Genomic DNA, 16,049 nt, shown 5'->3' with positions numbered 1-16,049 from the left:
TAGAGTGGGTTCTCTGGCAAAATTGCCAGGCCCACATGATACAGGTTTTGAAGATATTTGGGGTTCTTTCCCCCTTCAGATCTTTTGGTGTGTGTGTGTTTTTTTTTGGGGGGGGGGTTGTAAATGTATTATTTTTGTTTTTACAAATATAAATTTATATAATCATTTGTTAAGATTCACTCACTGAATCTCCTAACTTCCCCCCTTCCCTTACATGGGTCTTAATAACAATATTCATTCTAAGTGTGCTTTAAAGTCTGGTCAGGATTTTTTCTTCCTTCCATCTTTGGGCTAGTAGCATCTGTGCAGCAGTTTTCGCGTACATAAAGAGTCTTGTCTGTTCTTTTGGGATCTCGGTACCTATAATTCCTAATACAAAAGCTGCTGGGTTTTTTTTAAACAAAAGTTATTTAAAACTTTTTTTTCAATTCATTATATACCATTTCCCAAAATGATTTTATTACCTTACACGTCCACCACATGTGATAAAAGGTTCTTTCCTTTTCCTTACACTTCCAGCAGATATTTGAACTTGTTCTGTACCTTTTAGTTAACTTAGTAAGAGTCAAATACCACCGATAATCACTTTCATACAATTTTCTTTCAGCGTACATGTTGTAAACTTCAAATCTGTTTTCCAAAACTCCCAATTTGTCTTCTGTATGTTATGTCCTAAATCCTTTGCCCAATGTATCATTACCGATTTAACCTTTTCATCTTTTGTTTTCCATTCCAGGAGCTAGACATTTTTGACAGTTTTTTAATATTGTTTTCTAGAAGCTGTTATTGGAATCTTGGTATCTCATAACTAAAACCTTTCTTTTATCTATCTTATCATTTAATTGCTAATAATGTAACCAATATATTACAGCCTCCTTTATCTCTTCAAAGTCTTTTAATTTTAAGTGATTTTCAACTTAACAGACATTTATATGTTGGCCAATTACTTCTCATATTCAATTTTTTCAGGGATACAGTGGTACCTCAGGTTACATACGCTTCAGGTTACAGACTCCGCTAACCCAGAAATATTACCTCGGGTTAAGTACTTTGCTTCAGGATGAGAACAGAAATATCAAGCGGTGGTGGCGTGGTGGCGTGGTGGCAGCAGGAGGCCCCAGTAGCTAAAGTGGTGCTTCAGGTTAAAAACAGTTTCAGGTTAAGTACGGACCTCCGGAACGAATTAAGTACTTAACCCGAGGTACCACTGTATTGCCTCCAAAGGGGAAAGTCTCCTGGGTGGTTTTTGCTCAAACAGATTTTTATACTTCTCCCATACCCTAAAAATTGATTTTCTTATTATATGATTCTGAAAAGCTGTATGCATCTTTGTTTTCTCGAACCATAAATATGCATGCCATCCATACCTATGTTTATGACCTTCTAAATCTAAAATATCTACATTTGTGGACTTCCTGTTTGTCCGCCATGGCGATCAGCTGCGCCCACACCATGCCTGTTCAAATCGCTACATTTTAAGTCCACCCCCGGGGGAGCAGAGAACCCATCCTTTTGCGAGGGCGACACACAGCGGTGCTTCTGCTTCCTAAAAAATAAAGGAAGATTAAACGCTAGCCTATGCTACTATTTAAAAGAAAAAGATGCAAAATACATTCCTAAAGCAACAAAGTTGGCCAGGAAGTGCGTTGGCCGCTGAGGGCAAGTGGCGACTGGTTCCCCTGTTCGAAGCCAAGTCTGTTGGGAGAGATGGAAAGGGGAAAGGGGACCATCAGCATATGGGAAGAATCACCCATCTGAAATCCCGGGTGTTGTTGCCAGTCAGTGGAGAGATTCCTGGCCTAGCTGAACCAATTACCTGACTACCTAGAAGGCAGCTTGCTGTGTATTGAGGCTGCTTTCCAGAAAAAAGGTTGGACTTCTGAGGCCTAACGAAATGTATTACAGTGGTGCCCCACAAGATGAACGCCTCGCAAGACGGAAAACCCGCTAGATGAAAGGGTTTTCCGTTTTGGAGGCGCTTCGCTAAACGAATTTCTCTATGGGGTTGCTTTGCAAGACGAAAAAATCTTGCGAGTTCCCGCGGTTTTTTTCCCGCTTTTCCCCCCTTTTCCTAAGCTGCTAAGCCGCTTAACAGCTGATCGGTAAGAGCCGCTAGACCGCTAATAGCGCTAATCCGCTAAGCTGTCAATGGGCTTGCTTCGCAAGACGAAAAAACCGCTAGACGAAGAGAATCGCGGAATGGATTCTTTTCGTCTTGCAAGGCACCACTGTAATGCCAAGTCAAGGTGCTGCAGTGGCTCCCGTGTTGGACCTGGAAGACCAGGGCTACCATCTGATCACTAGGTGACCTTGGGCCACCCACTGCAGCACAGCACAGCCTATCTCACAGGGTGGTTGTGAGGATAAAAAGAGAGGTGGAGAACCACAGAGCTCACCTTGACCTCCTTGGAGGAAAAGGGGGAAATTCTTATTCTTATTCTTATTCTTATTCTTTATACCCAGTGTGGAGCCAGTGTGGTGTAGTGGTTAAGAGCGGTAGTCTCGTAATCTGGGGAACCGGGTTCGCATCTCCGCTCCTCCACATGCAGCTGCTGGGTGACCTTGGGCCAGTCACACTTCTCTGAAGTCTCTCAGCCCCACTCACCCCACAGAGTGTTTGTTGTGGGGGAGGAAGGGAAAGGAGAATGTTAGCCGCTTTGAGACTCCTGAAGGGGAGTGAAAGGCGGGATATCAAATCCAAACTCTTCTTCTTGTTCTACCCCGCCCATCTGGCTGGATTTCCCCAGCCACTCTGGGCGGCTCCCAACAGAATATTAAAAACACATTGCAATCTCAGACACTAAAAACTTCCCTAAACAATACCTTCTAAAAGTTTTGTAATTCTTGATCTCCTTGACATCTGATGGGAGGGTCTTCCACAGGGAGGGCGCCACAACCAAGAGTCCCTCTGCCGGGTTCCCTGTAACTTCTCACAGTGAGGGAACCACCAGAAGGCCCTCAGGTGAGGACCTCAGTGTCTAGTCTGGATGATGGGGGTGGTGACGCTTCATCAGATGTATGGGGCCGTTTCTGGGTCACCTTCAAAGGTAGTAGAGCGCATTGCAGTAGTCCAAGCAGGAGATAACTAAAGCATGCACCACTCTGGCGAGACAGTCTGTGGGCAGGTAGGGTCTCAGCCTGCGTACCAGATGGAGCTGGTAGACAGCTGCCCTGGGCACAGCACACCCTGCCCCTACTTGTAATCATAAATGCACAAGCAGTCTCCCTTCAAAGATTGCCTGCGTGCACGAAGTAAGGGGTCGAAAGTGCAGGCACAGCAGTCTGGAGGAGCAACATTTCCTGTTGTGGAAGTGAACATTTCCGGACTAACAATTGAAGGGGGGCAGTCAGTTAGGTTACCCTAAAAAACTGTTTGTGAATCCCCCCCCCAACCAGCCCTCAAAGCCTCAAGCACTTTTCAAACTGCACTTTTCATTTTCTCTAAGGCTACAAAAGCTTTTAGCTAAGCATTTTCTATGTAACAAAGGTAGCTGAATTAAAACAATGCCTTTCGCTCTCAGGCCAACTGACCTTGGCAATAGCACATTTAGCTTGTTGCAAACTCTCTTCCGGGAACAGAGCCAGGGAACAAGATAAACATTTCTATGTAAACCTATGAAGGGGCAGAGGGAAAAAGGGGGGACAAAAACCTGCTTGTAAAATGTTTTCAGCTGCCTGTTTTGTGAATCCATCACACAGGTGCCTCTCTCTCTCCCCCCCCCCCTTCCCGGAATGGCAGAATAAAGCTCTTTCTCTTTCCTTAGTGTCATTTGACTCTTTTGTCTCTCCCCGGGCGTAACGCTTTCCTACCCATGGTTAAAGGGCCTAGAAAGGCTACACAATGAGCCTCTATTTTTGCAGTATTAATAAAGCAGCAGTATTAGGCTATAGGACGCGCAGGCACAGTAGTATGTTGAAGTTTGGTAAGAGTTATGTCAGCAGAATTAAGGTTACAGGCTTGGAACGCAGTTGCAGCCAGCAGCAGGGTGCTTGTTTTCCAAATAAGGGAATGAGAAGTTTGGGCGACTTATAATTGGTTTTGTATTATTTTCTTTGTCTGTGAAACTGACCCCTGCGGGCAACACCCTAGGGTCCAGACTTTGGGAACAATCTCTTGGAAACACTCTGCTGCACAGCAAACAGCTGAATGTATAGCCTTCATCTTAGAACTACTGCTTTTTTTCACCTATACAGGTGTCCCTAGAAATCAGGTTTCCTTTGAACTAAAAGAAATTTCCCTCTAGCAATTGTAAAGATAACCAATCATTTTGGATGCATATTATGGGCTATAGGTATTGCCACACAGGGTCTTCCCTTGCTGAAAGACTCAGGATTGCATTGAGCTTACAGATAAGCTGAGATTTAAAAAGGTCTCAGCCTGCATACCAGATGGAGCTCGTAGACAGCTGCCCTGGACGCAGAATTGACCTGCGCCTCCATGGACAGCTAAGCATTTTTCTGCATTGCAGAGGGTTGGGCTAGAAGACTTCCAGACTTCCAGACTCCCTTCCAACTCTATGAATACAGGTAAACTCAGAAAAAGGCAAAATATATAAAGGCCAAGGAGAGACACCAGGAACAGCTGGCTGGCTCATGGGAGATGGATGAAGTTCCCAAAGCATCAGGGTTCCCCAAATGGGCATCTGGTTTCCTACTGGGAGAGCAGGATACAGGAGGATGGACCCTTGTCCTGATCCTGAATTACATCAAGAGTAGGTAAAAGATTGGGACATGGGTGGCACTGTGGGTTAAACCACAGAGCCTAGGGCTTGCCGATCAGAAGGTCGCAGTATGAATCTCTGCGACGGGGTGAGCTCCCGTCCCTGCTCCTGCCAACCTAGCAGTTCGAAAGCACGTCAAAGTACAAGTAGATAAATAGGTACCACTCCGGCAGGAAGGTAAGCTGTGTTTCTGTGCGCTGCTCTGGTTCGCCAGAAGCGGCTTAGTCATGCTGGCCACATTGACTGTACGCCGGCTCCCTCGGTCAATAAAGCAAGATGAGCGCCACAACCCCGTAGTCGGCCACGACTGGACCTGACGGTCAGGGGTCCCTTTACCTTTACGTAAAAGATCAAAGAGGAAGTTGGAAATGGAATACAGGCATTTAGCATTTTCAATATCATTTACCTGTTTGTGTATATGCACCTTCAGGAAGAATCCCTGAGTCTTCTCCACAACGAGGACGAATCAGGTGTGCACCCACCTCCCTTCATTTTGGGGGGGGTCCCTCCCCCCCACCTGTCAGGCAGCTTCCCTGTTTGCTCTCTTTCCGTCTCCACATCCCACCAGCACTGCATTGCATTGCAATCCCGCCCCCCAAAAGCATGTTTTTATGCCTGCACTAGGCCCATCCTGCACCCTGGATTTGATCTCTCTCAGGAAAGAAAGAGCATCAAAATCTACTGGAGGGGGGAACTCGTTTCCTCCTCCCACTTTGCCCCACGTCCAGTTGGAGAGGAGGGGGCATTTATTTAATTCCTCCAGTCTTGAGGCTATTTAAAAGGTCCTTAAGACCCTAATCAGTTTCAAATCCCGTCACCAATGCGCCCATTTCCCTTCCAGAAGGGAAAGTGAGCAGGTGCTTTTTCAGGGTTCAGTAAATCCAAAATGTGCCTCTCTCTTCCAGTTTTGGGGCACAAAAGCAGCGCAGCCAACTCTCACCGGTTCCTCTCCCCCCCCCCCCCACATGGGCATTTCCAGCCAGGGTGTTCACTTTCTAGCAAGGCAACCCCAGCTTGTCAGCCCCCCATCCTTGAATTTTGAAAGGGGGGGGGCTTCTTCCCACCTTTGAAAAAAGCAAATTATTTGCTCTTTTTGCCTCCTTCTTCTATCAGCCTCCCACTGGGTGTGGCTTTCGGTTATGAGCTACGCCTCCCAGTTTGATGCCATCTGCAAATTGGTGGTCTGACACCCCATAAACCACTCGAGGGGACACATTCAACTGCTTTAAACTAAGCATCCTTTACGAGACTGAGTTGGCGCTACCAAAATGGCAATATGTGTAGCCAATCTCCCCTTTTCAAGAGGAGAATTTGGTAATATGAATCCAAAGCGTTTGGTTACCTCCACATTTGTCAGAGATAAATTTCTCCTTTGGATCAGTGGAGATTTGATTTGTAAGAGATTTGTATATGTGAAAAGAAAGCAAATCAGATTTCCACTGATCCAAAAGAGAAATTTATCTCTGACAAGTGTGGAGATAACCAAACATTTTGAATTCATCTCCACTCCCATCGTTCAACCCGGACAGGCCAGGGGCCTTCTGGCGGTTCCCTCACTGCAAGGAGCGAAGTTACAGGGAACCAGGCAGAGGGCCTTCTCGGTGGTGGCACCCACCCTGTGTAGCGCCCTCCCACCAGATGTCAAGGAAATAAGCAACTATCTGACTTTTAGAAGACATCTGAAGGCATTACTGTTTAGGGAAGATTTTAATGTTTAATGCTGTATAGTGTTTTTAATATCACATTCATCCAGTGCTTTACCAACTGCATTGGCTCCCAATGGAGTACAGGGTCAGGTTTAAGGTGATGGTTTTGACCTTTAAAGCCCTATGTGGCCTAGGACCCACATACCTACGGGACTGCCTCTCCTGGTATGCCCCACGGAGGACCTTAAGGTCCACAAATAACAACACTTTGGTGGTCCCGAGCCTCAAGGAGGTTAGATTGGTTTCAACTAGGGCCAGGGCCTTTTCAGTACTGGCCCCTACTTGGTGCAATGCTCTGTCACAAGAGACTAGGGCCCTGCAGGACTTGACATCTTTCCACAGGGCCTGCAAGACAGAGCTGTTCCGGATGGCCTTTGGTTTGGACTCAGTCTGACCCTTATGTTCCCCTCCCCTTACAGTTTTGATCTATGGGCTACTATTAAAATGAGGCTGCATTTTAAATTGTATTTTAACCCATATTTTAAATGCCCCCCCCACGCTATTATGTTATTATTGTAATTTTACTGGTGTTAGCTGCCCTGAGCCCAACTCTGACCGGGGTATAAATAATTTTAAAAAAATATTATTATTATTTATTGTTTGGAATCTGCCCAGATTGGCTGGGGAAACCCAGCCAGATGGGTGGGGTATAAAGAAAATTATTATTGTTGTTGTTGTTATTATTATTATTATTAAAAGGCTACCACTGCAGCAGTTTTAATCAAAACATCCTCTATGTTGATATTTGATATGCTTCTGAATAGATTAAAGGTTGGTACTCAAAAGAGCCCCAGTGACAGGACAGTCTGAAGAGCCGGTCAGATTGTGACACTTTATTTAGAAAAAAAAGGTAGGAGGCCTAAAAGCAAAAAACAGCAACAAAAAACAAAAAACACCACCATCCCAGGTTAGAGATTTCAAAACAAAGCAGACTGCTGTAGCTCTTTACCTGGACTAAGCACAGCCTATTCACAAGCAATACAGTATTTCTAGTGTACTAATGCGTAACACAGCAAATGGCCAGTCTCCCGCTGGTATGGAAGATGCACTGTGGACCCCATCCTGAAAAGGGGTGGGATTAAAGCTGCTAGGGCAGCTCAGGTTTTAAGGTCCTGCACCCCCTTCTCTTTGGAGGGACTGACCTGTGGCTCATTTTCAACGTGTAGAGTCAAAGTCAAATACCGAATTTTTCGCTCTATAAGACACACCAGATCACACGACACACCTAGTTTTTGGAGGAGGAAAACAAGAAAAAATAAATTCTGAATCTCAGAAGCCAGAACGGCAAGAGGGATCGCTGCGCAGTGAAAGCAGCAATCCCTCTTGCTGTTCTGGCTTCTGGGATAGCTGCGCAGCCTGCATTCACCCCATAAGACGCACACACATTTCCCCTTACTTTTTAGGAGGGAAGAAGTGAGTCTTATAGAGCAAAAAATACGGTATATCCCATTTCCCAAGTAGACATCCTAAGCCACCAGAAGACTCCAAATACAGGCCACTCGCAATTGGCGTACGATGGTGAAGCACTCATAAGCCTGCCTCCTCCTCAATCTGCCCCCTTCCGGCTTGTCACGATGCACGATGCACATATCAAATGCATGTCAATCAGTCGTTGCTTGTAGTCGCCTTGTGATACCTGAGATACGTGACCGTTTTCCTTAAAGGAAAGGGTGATGGCAGCAGAACAGTGCCTTTAGCCACACCTCTGACCAAGGAGCTACGCTTTATCTTATCTCCTTTTCCACCACTTGGATTTACACCGAATCTGTGCCCCATTCCAAATTTCAAACAGGGCCGGCCCAAACATTAGGCAGAGTGCGGATACCGCCTCAGACACTTAACATAGCAGTGCTAGGAATTTCTTCTTTCCCCCTTATAATCAATTATGGCGGCTGTGAATGGGCATTGATTACTTTGCATAACTCTAAGATGAAACATAGCTGCCATACATTGTACTTTTGGCAGTTCGGTTCCATTAGGCTTCACTGTTGACAGTTTTTTCTCACCAAGCAGGAACAAAACCTTACATCATAGTACATTGCAGATCTTCTCATGCTCCATTCTCTGCTATGTGGGTTCTTTGATGTGTAGCAAGGTTTCCACTCTGGCTGAAGCTCTTTCCACACTCCATACATTTAAATGGTTTCTCCCCAGTGTGGGTTCTTTGATGTAAAGTAAGGTTATTCTGACGACGGAAGCTCTTTCCACACTCGAGGCATTGAAATGGTTTTCCCCCTGTGTGGGCTCTGTAATGCACAGTCAGTCCACTCCTACAACTGAAGCCCTTTCCACACTCCATGCATTCAAACGGTTTCTCCCCAGTGTGGGTTCTCTGATGTACAGTAAGTGCACTCCTACAAGTGAAGCTCTTTTCACACTTCATGCATAAAAATGGTTTCTCCCCAGTGTGGGTTCTTTGATGTAAAGTAAGATAATAATTGAGACTAAAACTCTTTCCACACTCCATACATTGAAATGGTTTCTCCCCAGTGTGGGTCGTTTGATGTGCAGTAAGGCTTCCGCTATGTCTGAAGCTCTTTCCACACTCCATACATTTGAATGGTTTCTCCCCGGTGTGGTCTCTTTGATGGAAAGTAAGGTTACTCCTACGACGAAAGGTCTTTCTACACTCCATGCATTCATACGGTTTCTCCCCAGTGTGTGTTCTTTGATGTACAGTAAGTGCACTCCTACAATTGAAGCTCTTTCCACACTCCATGCATTCAAATGGTTTCTCCCCGGTGTGGGTTCTTTGATGTAAAGTAAGAGAGTGACTAAAAGTGAAACTCTTCCCACACACCATACATTTAAATGGTTTCTCCCTGGTGTGGGTTCTTTGATGTGCAGTAAGGTTTCCACTCTGGCTGAAGCTCTTTCCACACACCATACATTCAAATGGTTTCTCCCCAGTGTGGGTTCTTTCATGTAAACTAAGGTTACTCCTATGACTGAAGCTCTTTCCACACTCTATGCATTTATGCAGTTTTTCCCCAGTGTGGGATCTCTGATGTAAAGTAAGATGGTGATTTTGACTGAAAGTCTTTTCACACAACATAGGTTTAAATCGATTTCCCCCAGTGTGGGTTCTTTGATGCACAATAAGGACACTACTCAAACAGACGCTTTTTCCACACTCCATGGATTTATGTGGTTTCTCCCCAGTATGGGTTCTTTGATGTAACATAAGATGGTGATTGAGACTGAAACACTTTCCACACACAATACATTTAAATGGTTTCTCCCCTGTGTGGGTTCTTTGATGTGCAATAAGGTTTCCGCTCTGGCTGAAACTCTTTCCACACTCCATGCATTTGAACGGTTTCTCCCCTGTGTGGGTTTTTTTATGCTTGACAAGGTTACCAGCACTGCTTAAGCTCTTTCCACACTCCGTGCACTTAAACATTTTCTCCCCTGTTTGGGTTCCTTGATGTAAACTAACGCTTCCACTCTGACTGAAGCTCTTTCCACACTCTACACTGCTACTTCCTGTGCATTCTTCCTGTGGATTCAGGGATACATGGACACCAATATCCTGAGTAGTAAGGGGGTTCTTTTTCCAGTTCTCCCACGTATTTCCTACATACTTTTCGGTTGATTGTTGATTTACAAAGGTCTCTTTCTGTGCTTCATGCTCCATGTTTTCTACAGACACCATGGATGGCTCATCAGATTTCTCACTCTTCTGCCCATTACCTGTTTTGAGGCAGAAAAAGAAAATGCCATTCAAATTGCAAAGTAAAGCAGAGACTCTCATTGTAGTTCAGGCCCAGTTCTCAGCTTCTCTGATTTTACCATTTTCAAGCATGTCTCCCTACTTCTCTCCCTCCTCAGCTGAATCTGAAGTTAGCTTCTGAATATCCTACAGTCTCAACTAAGCACCTACCTGCTGATATCTCCCCTTCTTTGGGATTCTGGAGAAACGGATCTTGTATTTCTTCCCAACAGGAGTTGAGGTCTGATTCTTTCAGGGAAAGAGACAATATTAGTTACTTTGGGCCACAAAATATAAAGCCGTTTCAAATCAATGCATATACCTATGACCTCAAATCCAAGATACAAAATAATAATAATATTATTCCGACTAAACATCAGGAAGAGCTTTCTGTCGGTAAGAGCTGTTCGACAATGGAACAGTCTCTCTCTGGACATTATGGACTCTCTTTCCCTTGCATGTTCTTAAGCAGAGGCTGAGTGGCCATCTGTCGTGGATGCTTGAGTTGAGATTCTTGCATTGCAGGGGGTTGGGTTAGATGACCTTTGGGGGTCCCTTCCAACTCTACATTTCAATGATCCAATGAAAAGGGAATCACATATCCGGACCAGATACATCACTTGAAAATTTGTCACTGACCCATGCTAAACTAAAGTAAGAAACTCTAGGGAAACAGGTACAGTGGACACTCGGGTTGCAAACGTGATCCATGCGGGAGGCACGTTCGCAACCCACAGCGTTCACAACCCGTCTGCGCACACGCAGGTTGCGATTTGGCGCTTCTGCGCATGCGCAAAGTGTGATTTAGCACATGTGCGAGCGCCAAAACCCAGAAGTAACCCTTTCTGGTACTTCCTGGTTTCGGCACAACCCGAAAACGTGCAACCTGAAGCGTCTGTAACCCAAGGTATGACTGTACTCTTAAAAGTGTGTTGATAATAATAATAATAATAATAATAATAATAATAATAATAATAATAATAATAATAAAACAACTACAGGGGTACCTCAAATTACAAATGCCTCAGGTTACAAACGCTTCAGGTTACAAACTCCACTGACCTGGAAGAGTTACCTCGTTGAGAAATTTCCCCCGGGATAAGAATGGAAATCGTGTGCTGGCGGTGCAAGCAGGAGCAAGAGGCCCCTTTAGCGAAAGAACACCTCTAGTTAAGAACAGTTTCAGGTTAAGAACGGACCTCCGGAACGAATTAAGTTCGTAACTAGAGGTACCACTGTAGTTAGCCTTTTTCAGGAGCTTATATTGGCCCAAATATAAGCCGCACTCCCCCCTCCCCCAACAGTGAGAAGTTAAAGTGCGGCTTAAATTTGCAACATTACAAAAAATGGCTTTTACGATATTGCAGCTGAAACAGACATACAGTAAAACGGAACGTGTGTGAGTGCCTGCTGAATGTTAAGGGAGCGGCTTATATTCAGGTATTGTCTTTTTATCTCCTCCACCCCATGAATTTTAAACGTGCGGCTTATTTGCGGGTGCAGCTTATATTCGGTATGTAATTTGTCCCTTGGACATATCTGAGGATTGGAAAGTAGCCAATGGAATAATTTTTCATTTTATTTTTTTAGGAAAAGTGAATGGAAGTGACATCTGTCCCTGGACTAGATGACCTGTGGGGTCCCTTCCAACTCTTATGATTCTAAGCCATGGGTAGGCAAACTAAGGCCCGGGGGCCAGATCTAGCTCAATCGCCTTCTAAATCCGGCCCACGGACGGTCCAGGAATCAGTATGTTTCTACATGAGTAAAATGTGTCCTTTTATTTAAAATGCATCTCTGGGTTATTTGTGGCGCATAGGAATTCGTTCATTTCCCCCCAAAGTATACTCCGGCCCCCCGCAAGGTCTGAGGGACAGTGGACCAGCCCCCTGCTGAAAAAATTTGCTGTCTATAAAAATTCACAAATCATCTCCTGATTTCTTTCAGATTTTCTATTTCTTTTCCTTCCACTGTAATTTTTTTTACTGTATTTTGTGTTTTTTTTTTTTAATCTGCCAAGCCAACCACTTTCCTGATTTATCAGCACATCCCGAAATTTTTCTGTCCCATTCTTTTTCTGTTCCATTCCACTTCTTGATTTATTAACATTGCAAACTGGCTTTGTAGCATTTTGGTATTTTGATTTGGAATACTGTGTGCAGTTCTGTCCTCCTTACCTCCAAACGAATAGTATAAAGTTGGAGGAGGTTTGGAAATGGACAACTGAAATGATGAAGGCGATGAATCGAAATGATGAAGAGCGACTCCTTTATGCTGAACGTGACGTGCCGCGTAAATTAATAATGCAGAATTTTTAACTGAAAGAATAAGAGCTTTACTGAGTTAAAATAAACTTCTTCATAAACAACATGGTTCCATACAGTTTAACTGAGATTGAAGGGAGACAGTCAGTTAGGCTACCCTAAAAAAACTGTGAATCCCCCCCCCCCAAACCAGGCCTCAAAATGTCAAGCACTTTTCAAACTGCACTTTTCATTTTCTCTAACGCTGGAAAAGCTTTTAGCTAAGCATCTTTTTAGGCAACAAAGGCAGCTGAATTAAAACAATGCCTTCGCTCTCTGGCTAGCTGACCTTGGCAACAGCACATTTAGCTTGTTGCAAACTCTCTTCCGGGAACAGAGCCAGGGAACAAAAGAAACATTTCTATGTAAACCTATGAAGGGGGAGAGGGGTGAAAAAGGGGGGTTTTTGAAACAGGATAAAAACTTGTTTGTAAAATGTTTTCGGCGGCTACAAGATTACATACTGACTCTGCTCATAACTGAGGCAGATTGACTCTGACTGAAATCTTACAGAGAACACAGAGAGAAAATGGCTGCCAGTTATAAGGAGAATGAGTCACATGTCGGAATGACTCCGCAGTTAGCAGTTAGGCCTGAATAACTTTAGTAGGCCCAAATGATTGCGCACTTCCCAGCCTGCTTTGCTGCTTCGGCTCTCATGTGTCCTTGTCATGTGACAGAATGTTGGAAGGTTGAGATAAAAGTACAGTGGTGCCTCGCAAGACGAAATGAATCCGTTCCGTGAGGCTCTTCGTCTAGCGGTTTTTTCGTCTTGTGAAGCAAGCCCATTGACAGCTTAGCGGATTAGCGCTATAAGCGGTTTAGTGGCTTTTAGCGATCAGCTGTTAAGCAGCTTAGCGGCTTAGGGAAAAGGGGGGGAGGGGGGAAAAACCTGCAGGAACTCGCAAGACATTTTCATCTTGCGAAGCAAGCCCATAGGGAAATTCGTCTTGCGAAGCGCCTCCAAAACGGAAAACCCTTTCGTCTAGCGGGTTTTCCGTCTTGCGAGGGGTTCGTCTTGCGGGGCAACACTGTAGGTCCTTCCAAACAGAGTGCATAGTTAAACTAGGAAACTTTCCCACAGGGGGCAGTGATGGCCGCAAACTTGGGTGGCTTGAAAAGAATAGAAGACAACTGCATTGAGTAGGAGAGGTCTTTCGATGGCTACTGCTTGTTCCTACATGGCATGAATAAATGGCTCAAACAGGAGATTCACACCTCCAATGTCTAACAGCCAAGAGAAATAAAAATGTGCCCTCACCTAGAGAGGCCACCATCTCATAATTCTCCTCCATGACTTCCTTGTGCAGAGCTCTTTGGCCACGATCCAACAGAGCCCACTCCTCCTCCGTGAAAAACACAGCCACCTCCTCAAAGGTCAAGAGGACCTGGAAGAAGAAGAAGAAGAAGAAAACAACAACAGAGCTTCTCTTTGGTCCCCATCATCCCCACTCAACACAGAGGGAGGCTGGGTGGTCCCATCGGTGCCTCTTCCCTCCTCCCTGCTCCCGTTGCTCTTTCCCTACCTGAGGAAGCTGCCTGGCTCCTCTTTCCACTCCACCTCTGAGAAGAGGCCGTTCAGAGGGGGTCTCGGAGGCCATTGCGCTGCCACTTCTGGGACTCCCTCACCTGTTGCCAAGATGCACTTCAAAGCAGGGAGCAGGTCTTTGATGTGAGCAATGGAGAAAGACAGGTTTATTTAGGGTGGGAGACATTTAATAATAATAATAATAATAATAATAATAATAATAATAATAATAATAATAATATATCCCACCCTCCCCAGCCAAAGCCGGGCTCAGAGCGGCTAACAACAATAAAAGTAACACAACATTCCAAAATCAATTCAAAATCAGTTTCATGGCAACCACTGGGCAAGAGTTTTGTGAGGATTACTGAAGGAGAGAAGGGGTCAGGCTGTGCCTTGGCCAAAGGCCTGGTGGAACAGCTCTGTCTTGCAGGCCCTCCAGAAAGATGTCAATCCTGCAGGGCCCTAGTCTCTTGTGACAGAGCGTTCCACCAGATCGGGGCCACGGCCGAAAAAGCCCTGGCCCTGGTTGAGGCCAGCCTAACCTCTCTGTGGCCCAGGACCTTACACAGATAGCATACCTTTGACGGGGAACAAATATTAAGCAAAGGTAGACGTCATCTGGAATAAGCAAATTCTTGTTTCCTTTTGCCTCCTTCTCACATCAGCCTCTTTCTTACTAAGGAAGCTCCAGGGCCGATTTCCCTTAACATTGTCCCTCTCTCACTGCCCTCCTCCCCACTTCAAGATCTGCTCCCTCTCTCCGAATCAAAAGCCTCTGTTCTCTGGAAGGAAACTATTTGGCTTTAGTAGAAATAATATAAGGAGTTACATACAAATAAGTATTAAGTCTTAAGCTTTAAGATATTTTATGGTAAGATAAGGCTAAAATAAATTAAGGCAAATTGAATGACAGAATATAGTATAGAAAGATGGAAGGACTTGTTGAGTTAATTAACAGGTTAGACTTTTAAGATAAATTATTTAATTAAAAATTGAGTGTTATTAGGTGAAAATGCAAAGCTATAATATATTAAGATGAATTATCAAGATAAAAGCAAAAATGGAAAGGATTTGTTGAAATTACTAATTGAACTAGAATACAAAAAAGGGAGGTGTGAGGAGGTCAGGGAAACAAGTACTGTAAATGAAAGTTAAGATATGGAAAGGATGACGTGTGTTTTTTTAAAAATTGTTTTTATTTTTGTGTGTGTGTGTTCTGTATTTTTGGTTTATTTTCTCTTTTATATTTTTGTAACCTTTTTGAAACTTCAATAAATTTTTTTTTTTTAAAAAAGCCTCTGTTCTCCAGCTGTTTCCCCTGCACCAAAGCAGACCAACCCCCCCCCTCCACTCGCCCTCCCAATCTCCACCATGGGCAACCAGGAGCCCACTGAGGCAGAGCCTGGAAGGAGCAACAGAGGGGGCGGGCGGGCAGGAGGGGGCAGTGGTGAGAAGAGAGAGGCAGGCTGTTCAGCAGAGCATCACTAGTTGGAATGGGGCTGCGACCCCTTTGAATGGAGTAGGACTGACTTCTGAGTAAGCTTGACAGGATGGGGGCTGTAAACCTATTTGCAGTTAGGTTGCATGGGGGCGGGTTCGTCTCAGGCAGCCCCCCACCTAGCCCCCTCCTCTCCCCTTGGGATGTTGGCTTGATCTCTCTGCTTCAAAGAGGATCTTGCAATGCAAACCCTGTTGAGTGAGGAGGGCCCTATTTTGCAGCCGGATTGCCTGGATCCCACCCCCACCCCACTCAACGGATCCTACTTGCCTCTCATCCCCCTCCCCAAATCCTTCCTCCCCTCCCCTCCCAGCTGCCCTGTTTGTAGATTCAGGGGGAGGGAAAGCAAATCATTCACCCCCTCCCACGCCCAAACATGCTGCACCTCTTTCTCCCCTTCAACCGGCCGGCTCCTCTTCTGGGGCTGTGCATGGAGACCCCCCCCCTCCAACTTTGCCACTTCCATCCCTCCTCCCCCTGCAAAAAAACCCCCTTCTTGCCTCTCTAGGAAGCGCAGCTCGATAGACCCAAGCGGAAATCCTGATTCCCCGCAAGCAAAGCTCTAAGAAATCTCGTTT

The 16,049-nt window shown here is 45.1% G+C and overlaps 1 protein-coding gene across 2 annotated transcripts; it reads right to left on the bottom strand.

Annotated features, from left to right (window-relative positions):
• Positions 1-7,873: 7,873 nt before the first annotated feature.
• On the bottom strand, positions 7,874-15,952 carry LOC309334673 (uncharacterized protein). 2 transcript variants are annotated; one of them, XM_081849212.1, is made up of 5 exons: positions 15,857-15,952; positions 13,969-14,107; positions 13,704-13,830; positions 10,311-10,388; positions 7,874-10,120 (listed from the first exon to the last, which is right to left on the bottom strand). In XM_081849212.1, the coding sequence occupies exons 2-5, from the start codon at positions 14,041-14,043 to the stop codon at positions 8,478-8,480; spliced, it is 1,923 nt and encodes a 640-aa protein (XP_081705338.1). In that variant the 5' UTR covers positions 14,044-14,107; positions 15,857-15,952; the 3' UTR covers positions 7,874-8,477. The 2 variants fall into 2 exon arrangements, with proteins under 2 accessions (XP_081705338.1, XP_081705339.1); XM_081849213.1 differs by lacking the exon at positions 10,311-10,388.
• Positions 15,953-16,049: the final 97 nt, after the last annotated feature.

Source organism: Podarcis erhardii (genome assembly GCF_964252035.2).
Source record: "Podarcis erhardii genome assembly, chromosome: 2".
NCBI classification, from domain to species: domain Eukaryota; kingdom Metazoa; phylum Chordata; class Lepidosauria; order Squamata; family Lacertidae; genus Podarcis; species Podarcis erhardii.
Note: the sequence above shows the minus strand (reverse complement) of the source record. Positions and strands in the feature narration are given on the sequence as shown.